This window comes from Natrix helvetica (genome assembly GCF_964273705.1).
Source record: "Natrix helvetica genome assembly, chromosome: 2".
Lineage (NCBI taxonomy): Eukaryota > Metazoa > Chordata > Lepidosauria > Squamata > Natricidae > Natrix > Natrix helvetica.
The window spans coordinates 181,795,757-181,814,680 of NC_138552.1; the positions used below are offsets into that span (position 1 = coordinate 181,795,757).

General features: G+C 42.7%; 1 protein-coding gene across 1 annotated transcript in view; it reads right to left on the minus strand.

The window, feature by feature from the left end:
• SIM1 (SIM bHLH transcription factor 1) overlaps positions 1-18,591 on the minus strand; it is a gene marked incomplete at both ends in the record, with an annotated part of 70,717 nt that extends 52,126 nt beyond the window's left edge. The window contains one exon of the mRNA XM_081945949.1: positions 18,417-18,591. Coding sequence (XP_081802075.1) covers positions 18,417-18,591 — 175 coding nt within the window. The remainder of the gene's footprint in view (positions 1-18,416) is intronic.
• Between the last annotated feature and the right edge of the window lie 333 nt (positions 18,592-18,924).

Consider the following 18,924-nt stretch of genomic DNA (forward strand, 5'->3'; position numbering starts at 1 on the left):
CAGACAATTCTTGTCACAACTAATGGATCAACCAATGTATCATCAACAACAACAAATAAGTGAACCCTGCATTATGGGGAAAATACTATCTATTAATTATGTGCCTATTTATATTGATTGGCACTACCTAATGACTTTTTTAAAAATATTGAAGAGTGAACCAGCTATGATAACAGAAATATTCACAAGTAATATATTGCTATAGGGCTATAGGATCATCATAATTTGATGCCCTACTAATGACTTTACAGCATCTTCTAACATTACCCAGTCATTGCTGCAGTGTAAACCTGTCTTCATTACAATGATGCTGTAAGTCATTAGTAGGGATCCTGTCTTAATATGGGTAGAGTTTTAGTATCCTCATTTAATACACTTTTATTCCCTTTAGGAGGCAGCACAAATATGCTACTATCATTTGTCTCAATTCTGCCTCAATTACACAGCCAGTGTATGGTATGAAAATTTAATACAGGGCCGATTAAAATGTGCTTATTTGTAGCTGAGTTAATCTTCCTGCTAGAATTACCACTCCCATATGTCAGATAGGAAAACAAACCATCAATTACACTCCTTAACCAGTGGGTGGGATGGAGCAAGGGAGTTTGCAATTTAGAGACCACTATCTTCCACCAGCAGCTCCTGTACTGTGGAAGTTTAACTGTCATTTGGAAACAAAATTAAAAAATCCCCATGCCATCTTGCAAGTTGTCCAATTGTTGGTCTCTGTAATTGCTGTTTCAAAGCAGTTCTTGGAGAATGGGATTTAGAGAGATCTATTGGTTTCACTATTGATTTTGTAATTGATGCAATATCATTCCAGGCAGCAGAGACCAAAATGGCAAAGGGGAACAATGACCAATGACCATATATGCTAGAATTAGACATGGCCGGTAGGAATTGGATACTCTTAGTCCCTAACTGTGTCATCAGGATGATCACTGCTGAAGCACCGGAAACGCTGCAAACAGTTAAGTCTCACATCAGAGAAATTGGAAATCAACACAACACAACACAGATTAGATAAATGCAAAGTTAGACTGCCTCAGCTATGGTTTGGAATTGACACAAAACCTCATTGGTGCAGTTTGCTAATGAACAAGAACTTTGAATCATCACACCAAAGACTGGGTGATGCTGTAAATCACTGATGTAAAATAGTCAGCCCATGGGAGGAGTTCACATATCATACTAAGCCATGGCTTGCTTCAGTCATAGCCTGCCAAATAACCAAAGACACACATAATGCTAACCTTTAAGCTGTGATTTGCAAATCGAAATAAATGGGCATGCCCAACAGCCCAAGCCAAAAGCAAACAAACTACATTATGGTGTGATATATGAACACCCCTTTTCTTTTGTAGCTTGACTTTAAGTCTAGATAGACATACACCTGGGCTATAATCACCCAGTGCACTAAGGAATGATTTTCTTAAATGGTTTATTGACTAAACCACCCTTAGCTGGGTTCAGAGAACATGCTAAACTGTAAACAGGAAATCCACATTAAGGCCTAGTGTGTTTGAAAATAATCGCTCCCTGATATTTTAGCAGGATGTGGATGATCCAGGGGCTTCTATTCTACACTGCCCTGGAAGCTTTTGTCAGTTGTTGATTAATCCAAAGACAGAAATGCTCCCAAGATTGGAATTGAGTGGGCTTTCTCCTTAGGCCCCTGAAAAAGAAGAAATTGACCTCTACCTGCATAGGTTAATGAATAGCCACCTGCATTTACAGGTTGAATAGCCATCTACATTTATAGGTTAACTTTGGGGCAGAAATTAACTCTGTCACTTGTATTCTTGCAATTGGACTGTTTTTTTTCCTACTACAGATGCCATTTTCCTTCCTACCTAATCAAGTCAAGTTAATATTTTCCAAATTGACTATGAGGAAAACCTCAGTCCCCCCCCCTTCTTAGCTAAGAGGGAGATGGGAGTTGTAGTCCAGTATTTCTGGGAGACTTTAAGTTGAAGAAAGCTCTGGTGAACGAATGCTTTCATGTTCACAAGTGACATGTCACAAAGTCAAATAATAGGAAATAATCCCATTGCTTTCTCAGTCATTTGTTTCCCAAACTACTTGAAAATTGGGAGAGGAATTTTGCCAGAAATGCACCAATCATCTCTTTTGAATTAATTATCTGGAAAATATTTTTGTTATTTTTAAATTCAGTCCTTCAGTCTGGCCTGAGTGAGTCTCATCTTGATGTACAAATACTTAGCTGCACAATTCTTAAGGTTACTTTTTCAAGGAAGCCAAATATTGGCAGCTGAACTTTTTTGGTGCCTACACCTATTATACTTGTCTACTCAGAAGTAACTCCAGTATAAAAAGATTCAGGCAAATCAAGTATGGTTAGATCACAGCTATTGGGAAATGATCAGCCAGACAGGAAGAAGGAATCAAGTAGGGAATTAGCTTCAAATCATTGCACAGCCACAAGAGACCCAAGACTCCCCCCTCCCCCCAACCACCACCACCAAACTCCATGGAACCTTGTCTAACTGTTTCAAAGGGAAGGCAAGCAATCTGGGGAGATTCCTGTACTATAGGGAGCATACAATAAAGCAAATAGTTTGAACCTCAGCCTTGTGAATCTATTTGGTTGTGCCTAACAGCAGCCTTGTTTTATTTGGAAACAAGGCAATGGACATTTACTCTGAAGTAAATTAGCACACATTGTAATTTCATCAGGAATGCTTGGAATAACTCAATTTTTTAAATTGAGTTATTTTTAAAAAGTGTATACATTTTTTTCAAGTAATCTTATGCCATTTTCCTTCACTAGATTATGCACCTCAATTTAGGAGTTTTCTTCTGAGTAGGCATGCTTTACTCATTACAAATGAAGGTAAGCACCATAATCTCCAATTGAGGTGTGTATACAAATCTATAGGATAAGATTAATTCCAATATATTTACTGAGTAGTAGTACCCTAAATGAAATAAAACTTAGTGTCCTGATAGAATTCCTGGTTCCAACATCTTCTGCTTTGTTTTCATTCTTAAAATGTTTCTCAAGGATTTTTCTTAAGGATTTTTTTAAGTTTAAATACCAATGTTTTACTTTCCTTTTTACACTTGACCTACCATACATAGCTTTTTCTTTTTAACAAATCCCGCAATGTCTTTTAAACGGGAGGAGCGATAAAAACCAACCCAGAAATCTAAAGCTTGATCTTGTCATTCGGTGGGCCCCAGAGATGGAGAAAGAAAAAGCAGATAAAAGAATCACTCTGGGATTTGTAATCTGTAGGGGGATTTTAAAGTAGTTTTTTTTTTAAGGAAGTCTAATCTCTTTTAGAAAATTTCCATGCTGCGCTACATTGCATTTCTTTTTCGGTTTTTTTGGGGGTGGGGGGTGTTGTTTGTTTTGTTTTGATGTCTTGCCTCGAGTCGTGATCTTTTTTTTTTAAAAAAATATCTTTTTACGCCTCCCTTCCTTTTCATATTTACATAAAGACGCGGGTGGAGGGGAGGGAGAGAGCCGCTCGGGCGGAGGATGTATCTATTACGCATGTAAAGAGACGGCTGTGGCTGCTTTTCTTCCAAAGCTTTCAGCCCCGGATTAACTTCGCGGCCTGCCTGCAGAGCCGTTGTTTCTTCCCCGAAAACGAGATTTCGATTGCGAAAACAAGACTCCAATTAGCAAGCAAATGAGGCGGAAGAGATCCACTCCGAGGGACCTTGCCCCATCGGCGGCGGCGTTGACAAGGCAGGCGGGGACCAGCAGCCACCAACAGTCCCTCCCTCCCTCCACCCCATCCCCACCCCGTGCTACCGACGGCTGGCAAAATCAGCGCGGCTTCTTCGCCTGTGGAGACCGAGAGAACGCTCCCCCCCCCGGCAAGGCTCGATCTTTCACTCTCTTAGGCCGACCGTCCTGCCGGATCAACACATTTCCACGCAAATCCTAACTTCGATTAGCTCGGACTTCGCAGCGGGCCACGTGGTCCTGCGCACGCAGTCCCAGGACTGAGGGCCGAGATGTTTTAGATAAAGGCTCCCGCCAAATATGGACCCCTCGCTTGTCTTTTCGCTTTCAAAAGCAATCGGTCTCGACCAGTGCAGTCTTCCTCGACCGCCCTGGGTTGTCCTTATCTTGCCCAATTGTCCCAAAGGTTTTTTTTTTCCAGGAGGCAACTTGAGTGTCTTTTTTTTCTTTGAAGACGTTTCGCTTCTCATCCAAGAGGCTTCTTCAGCTCTGACTGGATGGTGGGAAATGGAGCCAGAGCTGAGGAAGCTTCTTGGGCGAGAAGTGAAACGTCTTCAAAGAAAAACAAGAAAGCCCAGGTGCCTCCTGAAAAAAGCACTGAGACTCTCCATAGACATCATCTTGCCCGCTCTTTCTGATTCTGGAAAACAAATGAATGGATTCCTCTCTAGCTATTGCTACAAGATTGTCAAAATATCTCCTTCTGTGGTCATTTGGTTGAGAGGTGAAGGCAGGCGACCGATTCAGAAGGAATCAGACATGGGTTTCTGAGCCCTTGCCAAGGTGTAACTGCAACCTCTCCTGGGGGGTCATCAGCTGGTGGAATGTCCACCCACTGAACAGACATTGCCAGCCTTGAAAATATGGGCCCCTGAGGGGTTGAGGCATTGATTGGCCAGACAATGAAAATTGCCATCGGAACAATCCAATTTCGGTCTACAGTTCTTTTTATCAATATGCTGCAGGGAGGAATGGATCATATGGACTCTGCTAATGAGAAAAAACTCAGAGAAATATCTTGGTGTCTCCTGCAGGGATATTTTCAGGACATTTCACACTGGTGATTTTGCTTAACACCAAGCTATCAGTAGTAACATCCACAAGTGAGAATTAAGATCACCCCCACAACTGTATTTTGAGTTGTCTAAATGAAAGCTGCTAGGAAACTCTCATACTAAGTGGAAAATGGAGCAAATCTTCCCCAGAGAGATCTTATGTTGGGTTATGAGCAATGCTACCATATACAGTGCCATTCTCTATGTCCATAGAATACATGTGGTTAATTTCTGCTATAGCTCATAATAAATAATGCACCCTTCCTAAAATCTTATGTCTTGGATTCATTGGGCCAGTACTACTACTACTACTACTACTACTACTACTACTACTACTACTACTACAAGAAATAGTTTGGTACCACCTTTTCAGAAGCTTCACAAAAGCTTAATGCCTTTTAATAACATCTTAATCTAAAAAAGTGCTACCAGTCATGATTTTTTGATACCATAGACTAAGATGACTTTCTTCCTACAATGCCCATTAAAAGAAACTTGATTATAGACAAGACAAAACTAAATGGAGTGGGCAAATTAGCATTTTTCAGGTATTCAGGGTTTTTTTTTAAGATCATTCTAATCCCACCCTCCTCAAATCAATATGCACCATTTCATTTAAGAGGAAGCTACCCTGGTAAAAAGGGAGGAGAGGAATGATTTTACTCCAGTGTATTCACCCCCACCCCTAGTTTACTAGAAAAATACAGGTATTTACCAGCAGAAGCAAAAAATGTTTCCCAAATTATAATAGATACTTTCTACTATAAGAAAGGGTTACTATTAGTACAGAAATATACACACTATTTATAGTTGCAGAGCACATTACAGTCTGAGAAACATTTTTTCTTTGTAAATAATTTGATGAAAAGCAAATGTGTTTGTAATATTAGAAATTGAGCGAAAAGGTGGAGAAAGAGCAATAATGAAAGCTATTTAGGTTTAGTTTACTATTAAATAATACTTCTTCAGACACCATTCTCAGGACAAAAATAAGTAACTCAAAATTTACTACTACTACTATGTCAAATTCTATAAAGTTGGTATATTGTCAGTGTTGACATTTGTCAACTCCAGTGTATAAAGAATAAAACTCTGGAACTGTAATTGCATATTCTTAGTTATTCCTTTAGCAGTACTTCTATTAGTGTATTTTTGTACCTACCCAAGAGGTGATAAATTCTATGGAGCTTATTTCCATGTAAGAAGATATAGAACTGCAGCCTTAATGGTTGCTTCAGTTGTGTTGGTTGGCCTGAAGTTTCATACAAATCCAAATTAAGTCCAGCTTCCCTCTTTAAGAAGGGCTTTAATCAGATCGCAGATACGTTGCCCTGGCTGACACAACACACTAAGGCTAAGCCCTAATGTAATTTGTTTGGTTTGGATTCAGTGTGTGATACGAGTTGAGCAGTAGAGCTGTTGTGGTTTACTCAATAAATTGCAGCTGAAGCGATGGTGGCTTAGCATGACTAAATGAAATTCTCCTGGTTTCAGTAAATAGTAGGCACAGAATACTTGGAAATGGACAGTCATTTTTCCTGCAATGTATCCACCGAAAGAATGGATGTCCCCACTTTTTAGCTTAGCTATATGAGCTTAGCCCCTATAGGTCTTTATGTTTTAGGGTGTCTAAAGAAGCCAGAAAGTAAGGTTAATTGATAAAATCATGGGTAAGTACATCACAGTGACGCATGCTTTGAGGACATCATTCTCCAATAAACTAACAGGAAAATCAGTTCTGAAGGCTTAGTAGAAGTCTGACTCTACTTGTCTCTCCTTCTTTCACAGGGGACCTGGGAGAAAAACCTGCTTTGAAAGAATCTAAGACTACAGTCGCAAAAGGAGTAGCCTCTTTTGAACTCAGCAACTTATTTCAAGGTGAGCTTGCAAAAGATGGAGCTGACTTAGAAAATAATCAGCCTTTTCCAGAATTGTTCCATACAAAAATAAAACAACTATTTGTGTTCTATTAAACACAGTGTTAAAACACAAAAAAGAGGGAGCAGAACACCCAAGGACTTGCAGGGGTTAACATTTAAACGATAAGTGTCAAACTTGAAGCTGGTCTGGCCAAGCCATCTCTATTACTTGGAACCCTGACAATAAGCTACTATGACCAAATTAATTTAAGGAAGGATTGGGCTTTGAGTCCTAGGTATTTGAGGCATTTTAGAGATCAGCTCGTTTTGCATTTCTGTAGTGCTTTTGCTATGTTCAACGTGCTAATGAGTCTTTCAAAAGATGCTTCAGGAACAGCCAGCATGGAGGAAGGCTACCTAGTGTATGCAGATATATGAATTCCCATCCTTTTCTTCCTTCAGCAGGTGAGGGGGAGACTTCCCACAGACACTGAAATTACAACCAGCCAACTGGTTTCAACCTAGCCTGCAGTCCTAATTCAACCAGAGATTTTGTAGATCTCCACATGATGGTAGAATCTTCAGTCCCCTCTCTTGCACCTTCCTAAATTTTTGCCTTCAATTGCCTTCTCCTGCATTGATTTCATCCAATCGTACCTATCTATAATCACTATGACAGATTCTTGGAGTAGTAGAATGCTATTGGTGTATCTAGTTCTTAAGAGAATTTGGTCAGCATAAAATAAAACCAAAGTAGACTCTAGCCACAAAAAGCTTCTAATCTAAATTATCCTGCACAGCCGTGTTTCTCAATCCCAGCAATTTCAAGATGTGTTCACTTCAACGTGAATTCCACACAACTTAAATTTGTTGAAATTGAGAAATGCTTCCATATCCCAGTCTTCCCCAAGATGGTCCCCTCTTTATGTGGGGAGACTACAATTCCCAGAATTCCAAGTAATTGTGGTAATTGCTTTGAAATCCATCTGGAAAGAAGAAATGAAGGATGGGTCATTTTTCTTTTGAGGCCAACCACAGAATTTTGCAGAGTCAAGCATATGAAATGTGAGTTTAGCAGAAAACCCTAAGGCTGCTGAGAAGGCTGGGCACAACTGGAATTGCTATTCACCATCATCAATCTTTCACTTCAAGCAGAACTTATTCAACAAATGTTTTGTTTTTTTAAACTTCCCCTTAAGCTATAGTATTTGGGTGTTTGTAGCCTGGATTTTTTTTTCTACACCAGTTAAAGGTTTTAGAAGTGATCCTGGGCTGAATTCATACAACATAATAGGGTTTGATTTTGGCTAGGCATATTGTGTGAATCAAGTCAATGGTGGTTTATTCAATAATTTATAGTTAAATAAGATTTGGGTTAGTATGATGTGGAAATTCAGCCACTTCAATGTTTAGGATAGGTTGCCAAGAAGTGATAAAGGTGATTAGAACTATCCATTTCAGATTCTCATACAATCCTAACTGAAACTTATCTTCCGCTAGAAGGCTTTTAGTATCAAGAAAGGAGAAGAGACCCATCCTTTATGTAAATAGAGAAGGTTTCCTCTTAGAAAAAAGAAGACAGGACAATATTGGGCAAGCCAGATGGGGAACTGTGGCACTTCAGTGAGAAACAAACCTCCTTTATTGAATTCACTGTTTGTGGCTATGCCTCCTATTGTATAACTAAAGATAATCTCCCATGCATTTAGCTGTAGCAAAAGGCTCTCACTTGATCTGATCTTTGACTTTGTGTGAATTCTGAAATAATATCTTTGCTTGTCCTGCCAATCACTCAACTACTATCACAATTTTTGTCCCCAAAAGATGGAATTTTCACCACCATTTCTGGTGACTTCAATTTAAGAGAGTTATAGATCAACAGACAGCTTCACTCTTGATTCCTTTCCACGCGAGTCCACTAATCTGCTGGAGGCTTTCAACCAGCTTCACCTACTTCTAACTGAAGTAAAAATCTGCTCCTACTGCCTGGGACAATGTTAAACAAGCTGAGGAGTCTCTGGAAGATTTTTAGTTCAGCCTTGATTGTATTTACTCAGCTGGAATGTTGTTCATAGAAGGATTCACAGGGTAAACCATACCCTGTCTTCCATTCCTGATTCGCCTGGTCTTATAGAAGCAGCCAGTTCTATGTACTGATGCTTCGGTAATGAAGATAGGCATGCTTAATATGTTCATATATAGGTTGGTGAAATGCTAGAGTGGAAATGGCCTGATCATAGAAGCACAGAGTGGGAAGAAATCTTAGAGATCTAGTCCACCTCTTGCTAGTTGCAAGATCCTCTAGAGCACCTTTGATGGATGACCATCCAGCCACTGTTTAATGACTTCAAAAAAAGAGAACTCATTTTGTTTGGCAGCTGATTCCTCTGGAACGGTGGAATGGAAACCATTCACCTGAATAACTTATACATTCAGGAAGTGCTTCCTGACATTTACTCTAGTAGTTTTAAGCCATGTTTTCTGGTCTGCCTTCTGGGACACTAGAAAATCCACTCATGCCTTTATGGGACAACTCTTCAACTTTCTGAAGACTGTTATCATTCATAGGATGTGTTGACATTCAAGAAGGTCCACTTCACAAAGTTGTTTGTGGCATGGCAACTTTCGTTTTGTATAGTATTCAGCACTCAGTCCCACAAATGTCTTTAAAACGTATCTTCCAAACTCTTTTGGTCCAGGTTTAGTACCACTTCCTAAATCACATGTTTGGAAAGGACCTTAGAGGTCAACTAGTCTAATCGCCTGCTGAAATCAGGATCTGCTTGTTTTTCTAAAAAGAAATTCTACTTTACCATTGAGATTCTTTTGTAATCCATCAGTAAAGATCAGAGTGGGGCTTTCAATGATTTAAATAAACTCACAGAAAACTGGCCTATTTTTGTCCAGGAGCCCTAAAATGTTTAAAATAACCATAGGTGTGTTGATTGCAGAGGAACTGGAGAGCTTTTATTGAAGAGGCTCTACAAATGCCAGGCCACTCCACGGGGTGTTGCTTGTTAGTATGCCTGAAGATTTTGGATCACATTAAGGAGAACAGACAAAAGCACTCTGTGTCTCTAAGATATTCCATCTTCCTCAGTTGAAGTTTGGAAAGACCTAATTGACACCACCTGATACTAATCACTTTTCTGAACAGGTGATAATGAAAAGGAATGTAGTTATCTCTGGCCAGGCTCTGGAGAGGCATGCATCTTTTATCTAGCTTATTCCCCTCCAGTCAGGTGTTTCCATAGCCCACTGAGAAAACTTGACTGTTGGGCTGGAACCTTGGAAGCTTTTCTTTTAAAGACCTGGTAGGCAATTGGAGGATTTCTATACCAGATTTATAGTGTGGTCCAGTCATTGCCTGGGCAATCTATCATTAATGCAGACAGGGTTTATATTACCAGGATGAGGGCTGGGGGATGCTATAAATTACTAATGAGGAAATCCTCCCTCTTGCTGACCTTCCTCTTAATTCTTATTTGACCCACAAGGATTTCATTCTTCTCAGGTGAAGGGAGAGAAATTGGTGACTTGTTTTTGAACAAAGTGAATTGATTAAACAGGAAAACTCTAAGTGTGGCTTCCTTCCCATAAGGCCCCTAAACCCTGTCCATTTCTGATACACAGCTACAAGCATCTGGCACAAGTTCCAAAGGCTTTACCTTCGGAGGAAGCAGAGGACCTAATTCTTCTCATTTGCCCATCCATGCCACTTGCTAACTCTTACAGATGTGCTTGACCTCAGCCCTCTGCATCTAGGACCAAGCCTCAAGCACTCAGTGCCCCTTTCTTTCCTTTCAGGGGAGGGGGCTCTGTTGCTTTGACAGGCACATATGAGATCACAAGCACCCTCAGCAGGAGTGTCTGTCTGCCTAGGATGGTCAAAAATGGCTGTTCTGCCTATGTTTTATGTGCACACTGTTAGAGTTGCCATCTTGACTTTTTTGACTATGCTCTGTGGGCATCCCTGATCCTTAGAATCTCTGCTGAAGTGTGGGCAGAAAAAAAATAGATGGAGGGAAAGGATCGCTTTAAACCTTAGGCAAATCAGTCAGATCTGGACTGAAACAAAAACTAATCTCCTAAGAAAGGCTTATGTCATGCAATTGATCCTTTTGGTTGTTTACTTAAATGTGTTCTTACTCTAGTTTGAAAATAGCCTTCACATCCAGAAATCAACAGTGGCCTTGAAAAAGGAGGAGGGGGATTTTAAATTTAAAAAGCAAAGTCCCCACCACTTTGGGCGTTTCCAAAGCAAATGCCATCCTGCTCATTCCCTGTCTTGCAGTTCAGTTTCTTATGCAGTGCTCACAGCACCTGTCTGCCGTGGTAGAGAAAATCTGCCTTATTTCCCCCCCAAAACAAACAATTGTAAATTATTTAAGTGATCAATTAAATCACAAAATATTTACTACAATTCTAATTGTAAATAATTAGTTAGACTCTCTAACGTTCATCTATAAAATAATTAATTTACTTTTACATATCAATAATTATACAATCATGCAGTTTGATTTTTCTTATGCAGAAATCTGATGAGCACCATGGTTTATCACGTCTGGTGAAAAGAAAAACAGAAGCAGGTTGTGAAAAAGAAGCTTTCTCCAAATAAACACTGCTGTGAGTAAAATCATGGGTTGTTATTACCGGTAGAGAGCAGAATCATATTTTACCAGGGCAAAACGTAAACAGGTTTTATTGGGCTGTAAAATGCTACTCAGATTTTTCATGCAAACAGCAACAAAGGAAAATGCATTTTTCATATTTCAGACAAACATCCATCAAGGGAAAACCAGAAGCAAAAGCATATCACCATGTAGGATTTTTACAGGATAATGAACTGCTATCTTGATCATGAATTTTATTATAATTTTAAAAGCCCATCCTGGCAAAAGACAGGCTCAGTCCCTACACACACCGAGACACACACTTTGCAAATCAGTCTGATCTCTGTTTCCCTCTGCCATAAATCTATTTCTGTAGCAGTTATGGGAGGGCTTTCGTTCTGCACTTCACATTTCAAGTCCAGATCAAAACTGGAATTAAACAAAGGTTAGCTTAAATGAGAAAAACGTCTGTAAGAAAATAAACACGGAAACCCGAGGCTCAACCCTTTCTCCGAGCAGCAAGAAAAACAACATTCAATCACCCACGTGGGAAACGAAGGTTGCTCCCCTTTTCTTCTGTCTCTGAAAATAACCATGCCTTTAGTGGTGAAAATCTAAGCCGCTTTCATTCATTCATTCATTCATTAATTTCAGAAAACAATTTTAAATGGCCTAATACACTTAAGTCAGGAAAGAGAGATAAGTAAGAACTTCTTATTTGAGATTTATTTCTGAGCAGTTGGGCAGTTGAAATCTGTTACCCTGGTCAGTTACTTCAGGAATCAAATTAAGCTCACTGCAATTTTATTTCTTCTTTAAAAAAAAACACAGTGATTTTTGGACTAGCGGGGCATATTCGTCACCGGAAGGGCACCCCAATTGCAAAAACAAGTCAAAAACCATAAATCCAATCCCCGGGTCCCTAGACTTAAATGGGAACTCGGTGATATTCATTGCAAATCGCACTTAAAGTAACTCCAGGAGTTGTTATTTCACCATAAATTGAGCTTTTTCTTTCTTAAACAACAACAACAACAAAAACCCTCCCAGAAGCAATCATAAGAATAACTTCCTTCTTTATTCCTCAGTTTGTCCCAGCACTCCGGAGAAGAGTCAGGCTAGTGGATTCTGGGTTGTTGTTACTGTTACGGTACTTTTTTAAAAATTAGACCCTACACTGATTTTCACTTGGAAGGGGAAAAAAAAAATCTGGGCGTAACGTTTGAGTCCCCTGACCGGGCGAAAAAGGAAGCGGTTCCCTATTCCTGCCTGCCCAGGCTTCTTCCTCGCCTCAGCAGCCCAACCGGGAACATCCTCCTCCTTTATTCCTCCCCTGGCTAGATTGGATCAACTCACACACCCTTGCCCGCTTTCTGCAGGTGTTTCCAGGTTTGGCATCTGCTCTAGGAAAGCAAAATGTTATCTCTTTGGAGGAATCAGCGGTCTCGGTTTTAGGGAGCGATTTGGTTGGGAGAGGGCTCCTACCGCGGCGGAAGGCTCCTGAGGTTGCAGGTCCAGTATCCCCCCTCCCCACCGGACCCCCACCGCTTCCTCCTCCTGCTTGGATTCGAAAACCTTCCGGATCTCCAAAGGACGTTTTTCCTAGCTCTCTCTGTAGCTCTCCTCAGTGGAAGCAGCAGACAGGATGCAAAATCCAAATATTTGAAGGGCGCTCCCACCCACCCCCGGAAAATAGTATTTAACTCCCCTTTTTCAGTTCAGCAGTGAAAATAAAGCCCCCCCCCCGTTTCTTTCTGTCTACCTCTTTCCCACGATAGCAGCCAAGCGACGGTCACTTTTTCCTTCCATCCCTCCACCTCCCATTTCCCTCGGGGTTATCACGCCAAAAAAAAAAAGAGGGGGGGGTTAACACAGACCTTTGTGCGCACTCTAGCTCACCCTTTTTCGATCTGGAACCCTTTAAGATGCGTTGGGCTCCAGCTCCCATCGTCCCCAACTGGTACATGAACCAACCTTCACGCGCATTTGCACGAAAGCAGATTGAAGAAGCCTGTTCTACGACTTTGGCCGGGTTAGGTGGTAAACGAGGAAAAGTTGCCGCTAACGCTGCTCTTTATATCCACCCGGTGCTGTGTAAGAGAGGAGTAATGCATCTTCCACACTGTATGTGCTTTCCACCGAACCAGATTAATGTTTTTCTGCGTTGGATTGTCACGTTTTAATTTTTAGAAAGGGACAACCAAGGGGGTTCTACCTGCATACCTGCCAGTATTAAACCACGCCTTCCTAGTAGGCAAAGGGAGAAACGCCGTTTTAGTGCAACGGTTGACTTGTCTTCCTTTTTTAAAAAAGTGAAATGACTCTAAAACACTAGCAGATCATCCTAGGGCCCCGTTCCCAGCACAATGAATGCTGCGCATTTGCAGAAAACTGATGTATCTACAGCTTGGGGGTATCAATTATATTGAACGAACTGAACTTGTGGAACATTGTGGCAAAATAAAAGTGGAAGTTTTAAAAGGAGCCACAATTTTCTTTCTCGTTTTGAGGAGGAGGAGAGGGAGGAGAGGAAGAAGACGAAGACGATTAGGAGTAGGTTACTTTCTAATTCACGAGAACTCCTGCCGGTTCCGCTGCGGTTTACTCCTTTCAAATCTCCCTTTTCCAATGCTAGGGAGTGAAGGACTCTCTGATTCCTGCAATAGATTAGTGAGCAGGCCCTCTCCGAGTCAAGGGCTGGCGAGAGAAGTGAACCCAGTTCGGCCTTCGCGGCACAGCCTGGTATAACCTGTGACATCCACGCCATCTTTCAGCCTCAGCTTTTCGCTGGGAAGGTTATCTGCCCTTCTCTTCAACCGATTCCTTCAAACGTATTTACCTCCTCGCTTTTGCACAGTCGGGGAGAGTGGGGGACCGATTTTCCTGTGATTCCAACATCAAATCAAATTCACAGGCCTTTAGGGGACCTTTTTTCTGCCCCCGCATAATATAATCAGGAGCCCCTCCCCCCCCCAAAAGAGGAACTTCAGATCACGAAAAGTCAAGGCGCATTAGAGACTAGATTAAAATCCCAATTGGGGTGGGAGTGGGGATCATGAAAGAAAAGATACTTATGAGTAACTGCAACCCATCATTGTTCGCTCTAGAACACCCCCCCTACCCTTTCCCGACCACCACTCCTAAAGTTTTGTTGTCCGGTTCAGGTGAACAAATCCCGAACCCGAGAAAATGACACAAACGCGCCCGCTTCCTTGCTGCCTTTTATAAAGTGGGGGCTTCACAAAGTGCGAAGAACAGTGCTTGGCTTTCAAATCGTTCGGTATTTGCACAGCGATTGAAGAACCCGGGTGAAAAGGCAAGAAGGCGACACTATCCCCCAAAAGAGTGAATCTCGAACTTTCAAACCAAAATTGCCGCCTCCTCTTCTTCGACAATCTGTAGCGTTGTATTGGCGCCTAACTCACCCTTCCCCCGAGACCCCCTGCTTCTAATAGTTGTGTGGGGATCCGGAAGAGGCTTGCTCTATATCCTAAGTAGGTTTAAAGCAAGGGGGGTTACTTCATAGGTAAATAGGTGAGGCCCTTACAAACAAGCTGGAAGGCAGCTGCCACTCAGATCCTCCTTGGAAATAAATAAGCTTCACTGAAGTCGATGGGACTTAGCACTGAGCAAATATTGCAAGGCTCAGTCTGTAAGGTGAGGATCCTACCAGCTTGCTGAAAAGCAAGGAAGCTGCCTGGGAATCAATGGGATTTAGATCCAGGTGCGTGTTTAGAATCCAATATTCAGTGTCGCTTTTTCTCCCGGGCCCAATTTTGGCTCGTATCGATTCCTACACAGGCAATCAAAGCTTCTGCCCGCTGACCCAGCCCGCCGCCTTTTCTTCTCTAGTCCTCGAAGTTTACTTCGGGCAAGTCCTCTGGATTCCCTGCCGGCCGGGGATGGCTTAACCTGGCATCCGTGAAGGACCCCGAGTTTTAAGAAGCTGGAGGAGGGGGAGGCGAGTGAGAAGGAGTGGACTGCCGTGACCATTCTTGCTTAAGAACAAGAGAGCCACAAGATAAACGCCGAATCGAACCGCGGCCGGGTCGGAAGAAGAATCAGAAGGGCGGCAGACAGGGAACAGAAAACCGTGCCTAAAGAAGGTGCCACAACTACCTGGAGAGGAAACAGTAACCAATCCCGGCGATTGCTTTCCCAGCCAAGGGACTTGTTCAGGCCGGGTTAGATTTCAGGGGATTCGAACGCTTTAAAAGCCGGAGTCGCTTTCTGAAAACTCCATTGCACGCCCTCTTAGAAAAAGTACCGCCAGAACTCCGCTTATCTTTAGCCAGCCATCCTCCCACCAAGCCCCTTCAGCATCGCAGCGGCTCTCCCGCTGCCCCAGTGCAACCGCTCCATACCCGCGTGCGTTGAGTCCAGCGGCTTCCACCGGCTCGTATTTGGCCGCCGCTAATCCCCTAGAGGCTTAACCTCTCCTCCCCAGCCCGTTTCAACCTCCTTCCTGCCCAGATATTCGGCGGCTTTCCAAGCCAAGAGGAGCTGGGACAGGAGACCCCTTCTTCTCCGGCCGCTCTGATTACTCGCAGGCTACAAGCCACACCATATGCTGCTGCTGATCGAACAAGCCCGCCAGGGAGGTGCGGGTAATTGAGCAGATCCGCCGCGAAGCACGAACTCAAGGTAGCCCGCCGAGATCGAAGCGGTGGGAAAAGCGCGGCTAATCGTCTTGGAGAAGCTGCACCGGGTCTTATTCGTTGGCTCCCTGCCATCCGCTCCCCTTCGACAAAAATGCCAAAACCAGTCTAAACATCTGGCTGGCTGTGCGACGAACCATAATAATGATAATAATCGTCACAACAGCAGCATCCCGCTTACATTCACCTAAAAGGTGACCTCCAGCGAAGCTCTCCGAAGAGATGCAAATATATTTAAAAATCACATCTCCAATGCCTTTGCCTCCGCTTTCTTTCCAAGGTGTTTCCGGACAGAGGGCATCTAATGTTAAAACTCCCCGGCCTGTCTTTTTTGAAATGCCGAGTTACTGTGTGGCTTTGCCAAGGCGACAGCGCAATTCGATAGCCGCTGAGCGGCTTTCGGTAGTCCGTGGAGGGATGCTCCTTTTTCCCTGGAGCGCTCCCAAACGTACCCGCAGACAATTTTCATTGAAAGCGAAGAGGCTTCCTTGCGAACAAACGGTTTGCTTTTATATCCCGCTGATCCCCGCGCTGTAAACCTCCGTAAATACACGAATTCTCGAAATCTTTGGCTACCTCGTGCGAAAAAACCCTGCTGGAATGCAATGGGAACCTTATTTCAAAGTGTCCCGGTGCATAGCAAACCTATGGCCCTTTCCATTATCTTTCGCTGGTCACGATCCAACCCAAATCAAGCGTTTGTGCCCTCCCCCGCGCTCCTCTTAGTGTGGTTGTTCAAGCAAGCGGTTAATTCTGCTGCTCTTGAAGTCAGTAGGGCTTAAAGAAATATAACCTGGGTCTCCTGCCGTGCAAACAGCTTGGCTGTCATGTTAATACACTGTATTGGACATTGTCAAAGGGGAAACAGCTAAAACCCCAGTTCCAAATCCAGTTACTTTGTTGTTCTGATCCCAGATGTATACATATGTTCTGTGTTGACATCACAAGCTTACTTGGAAAGAAGTTCCGTTTTAAAGGGTTTGTAAAAACTTCAAAGGCAATAGGATAAAGATGCAGTTTCTATTAAATTCTAACTTGACAAATTGATTGAAAATTCACTCCCATTAACAGATGTGGAAATACAAATCTCTTTCTACTGTTTTCTTACTCTGGTTCATAACATGTTTGAATCTATTACATGTGTCCATAAATTCCACTGGGAAAAACTGCAAGTTTCAATGGCCAGCCCATCTTTGCTGACTTTTTCCAATCCCTGGCTAGAATAAAATTTTAAAGTAGTTACATATCCCATTACACAAAACAAATCCCTTGAAAAATTTAAATCCACGGAGAATAAATGTATCTGTAAATCCTACATCAATTTTCCTGATAAATCTACATAGGATTGTCTCATTAGACTATTCCAGATGTGGATAAATTCGAAACGTCTTTCTCTTTTTTTACTTTTACAGAACTATCCGGGACCTTTACTCTAGGAAACATTTATAGCAATAGTTAGAATTTGGGCTCTGCAGAAGAAAATTCTCTTCCTCACATTTCACTAAAAGCTCCTTAGAGTTATATGCTCTACCTATCTACTTGTAAGAATTTGTTTTTTCCTTAAAGGCTGGGTCAGAGACCAAAAAAGAGCCTCATATTCCAGTTTCTGGCCTCATTTTCTTCAGTGTGGAGTTCACTGACTCTTTCTCACTCTGGTTTTGATTTCCATCCTGTGCCAGGCATGACGGCAGTGTTTTCCCACCCTAAAGATAAGAACTTGTTCATCTGAGGGATGAAATATGACTTTCCTAGCCAAAGAGGCCTTATTCCAAGGAAAGGTTTTTATTTCCCTACCCACCTGGACACAGAACCCAGGCAAAGATTGTGATTTCCACTTGGTCTCCAAATGGAGATCATGGATATTCGATCCAGATGTGACACATTCATACATATTCACATTTGAGATTCCTTTCTTGTGCCTATCTCTCTTTCTTCCCTCGCCTGGAGTTGTGCCACCTTGGTCCACACAATAGAAACTCGGGCTTAGGATCTGGGTCAATATTTAGCTTGATATTAATTTCTTGCCTTCCTTCTCCCTCCTCCCAATTTTTTCTATCGTAAATACGAGGGAGATGCCCGTTGGGGCAATCCACGTGGCTTGACCGGGGAGAGGGGTAGGTGGGATGGTTTGTTTGTTTTAGTCACTGGAAGTGGCAGCTGCGCTCCCAGCTTCATTGTGTTGACAAAGGTGCCTCTGGTTCCCCCAGCCAAACAGGTCCTATGTACCAAAGAGGAAAGGGTTTGGGGGTGGGGGGTGGGAGGAGGAAGAGAAGTAGCAGACAAAAGAGGGAAGTCTCAAGAGAACTTTCTGTAAAATCCACACAACTTCTGCCCTACGAATTGATAAGTTTTCACTGGGCTGCCCTTAGCCTTAGTCAGTCGCTCTGGAAGTTCTCTTGAGCAGACAAAAGAGGCGGAAGTCAAGGTTGGTCCAGCCAGGAAGAATAATCCTATTGGTTCCACTCTCCCCAAGGCATTAGATAGATGAAAGGTTGGGGGGGGGGGCTACTTACCTTCCGGGAAGACCACCCTCATTTTTAAATAGCTGGTAGTGAGCCGAATGATGGAGGCCTTGTCCAGTTGAGAGGTGATAGCCGAAGGCAGTGGCAGAAGCTTGGCCAGTTCGTAGAATTCGCTGTTTTCTTTCTCCCGCCTAGTTCGGGCAGCGTTTTTGGATTTCTCTTTCATGGTGCTTTCTTTCCCCTTCTCTGCGACCAGGCCAACTCCGCAGATGCATCCAAGAAGAAAGATCACTCCCAGCAAAGCATGGCCAGCTCCGCTTGGCTTGCCTCGGCGTCCCTAGTCTAAGCCATTTCTCCAAAACCTCCGGCGCTGGGGTTTGCAATGGGGAGGAGGCGAGCGCAGAGCGGCCTTACCAGCTGAAGAGCAGCATTATATGAAACCCTCGATTTCAACAAAGCCGCCGAGAGAACCCACCAAGTGAGGAATCCAGAGGAAAGAGCCCCAAAGGCCTGGTTGACTCTCGGAAATTTAGCCCAGGACCCTGGCGTTTCTCTTCTT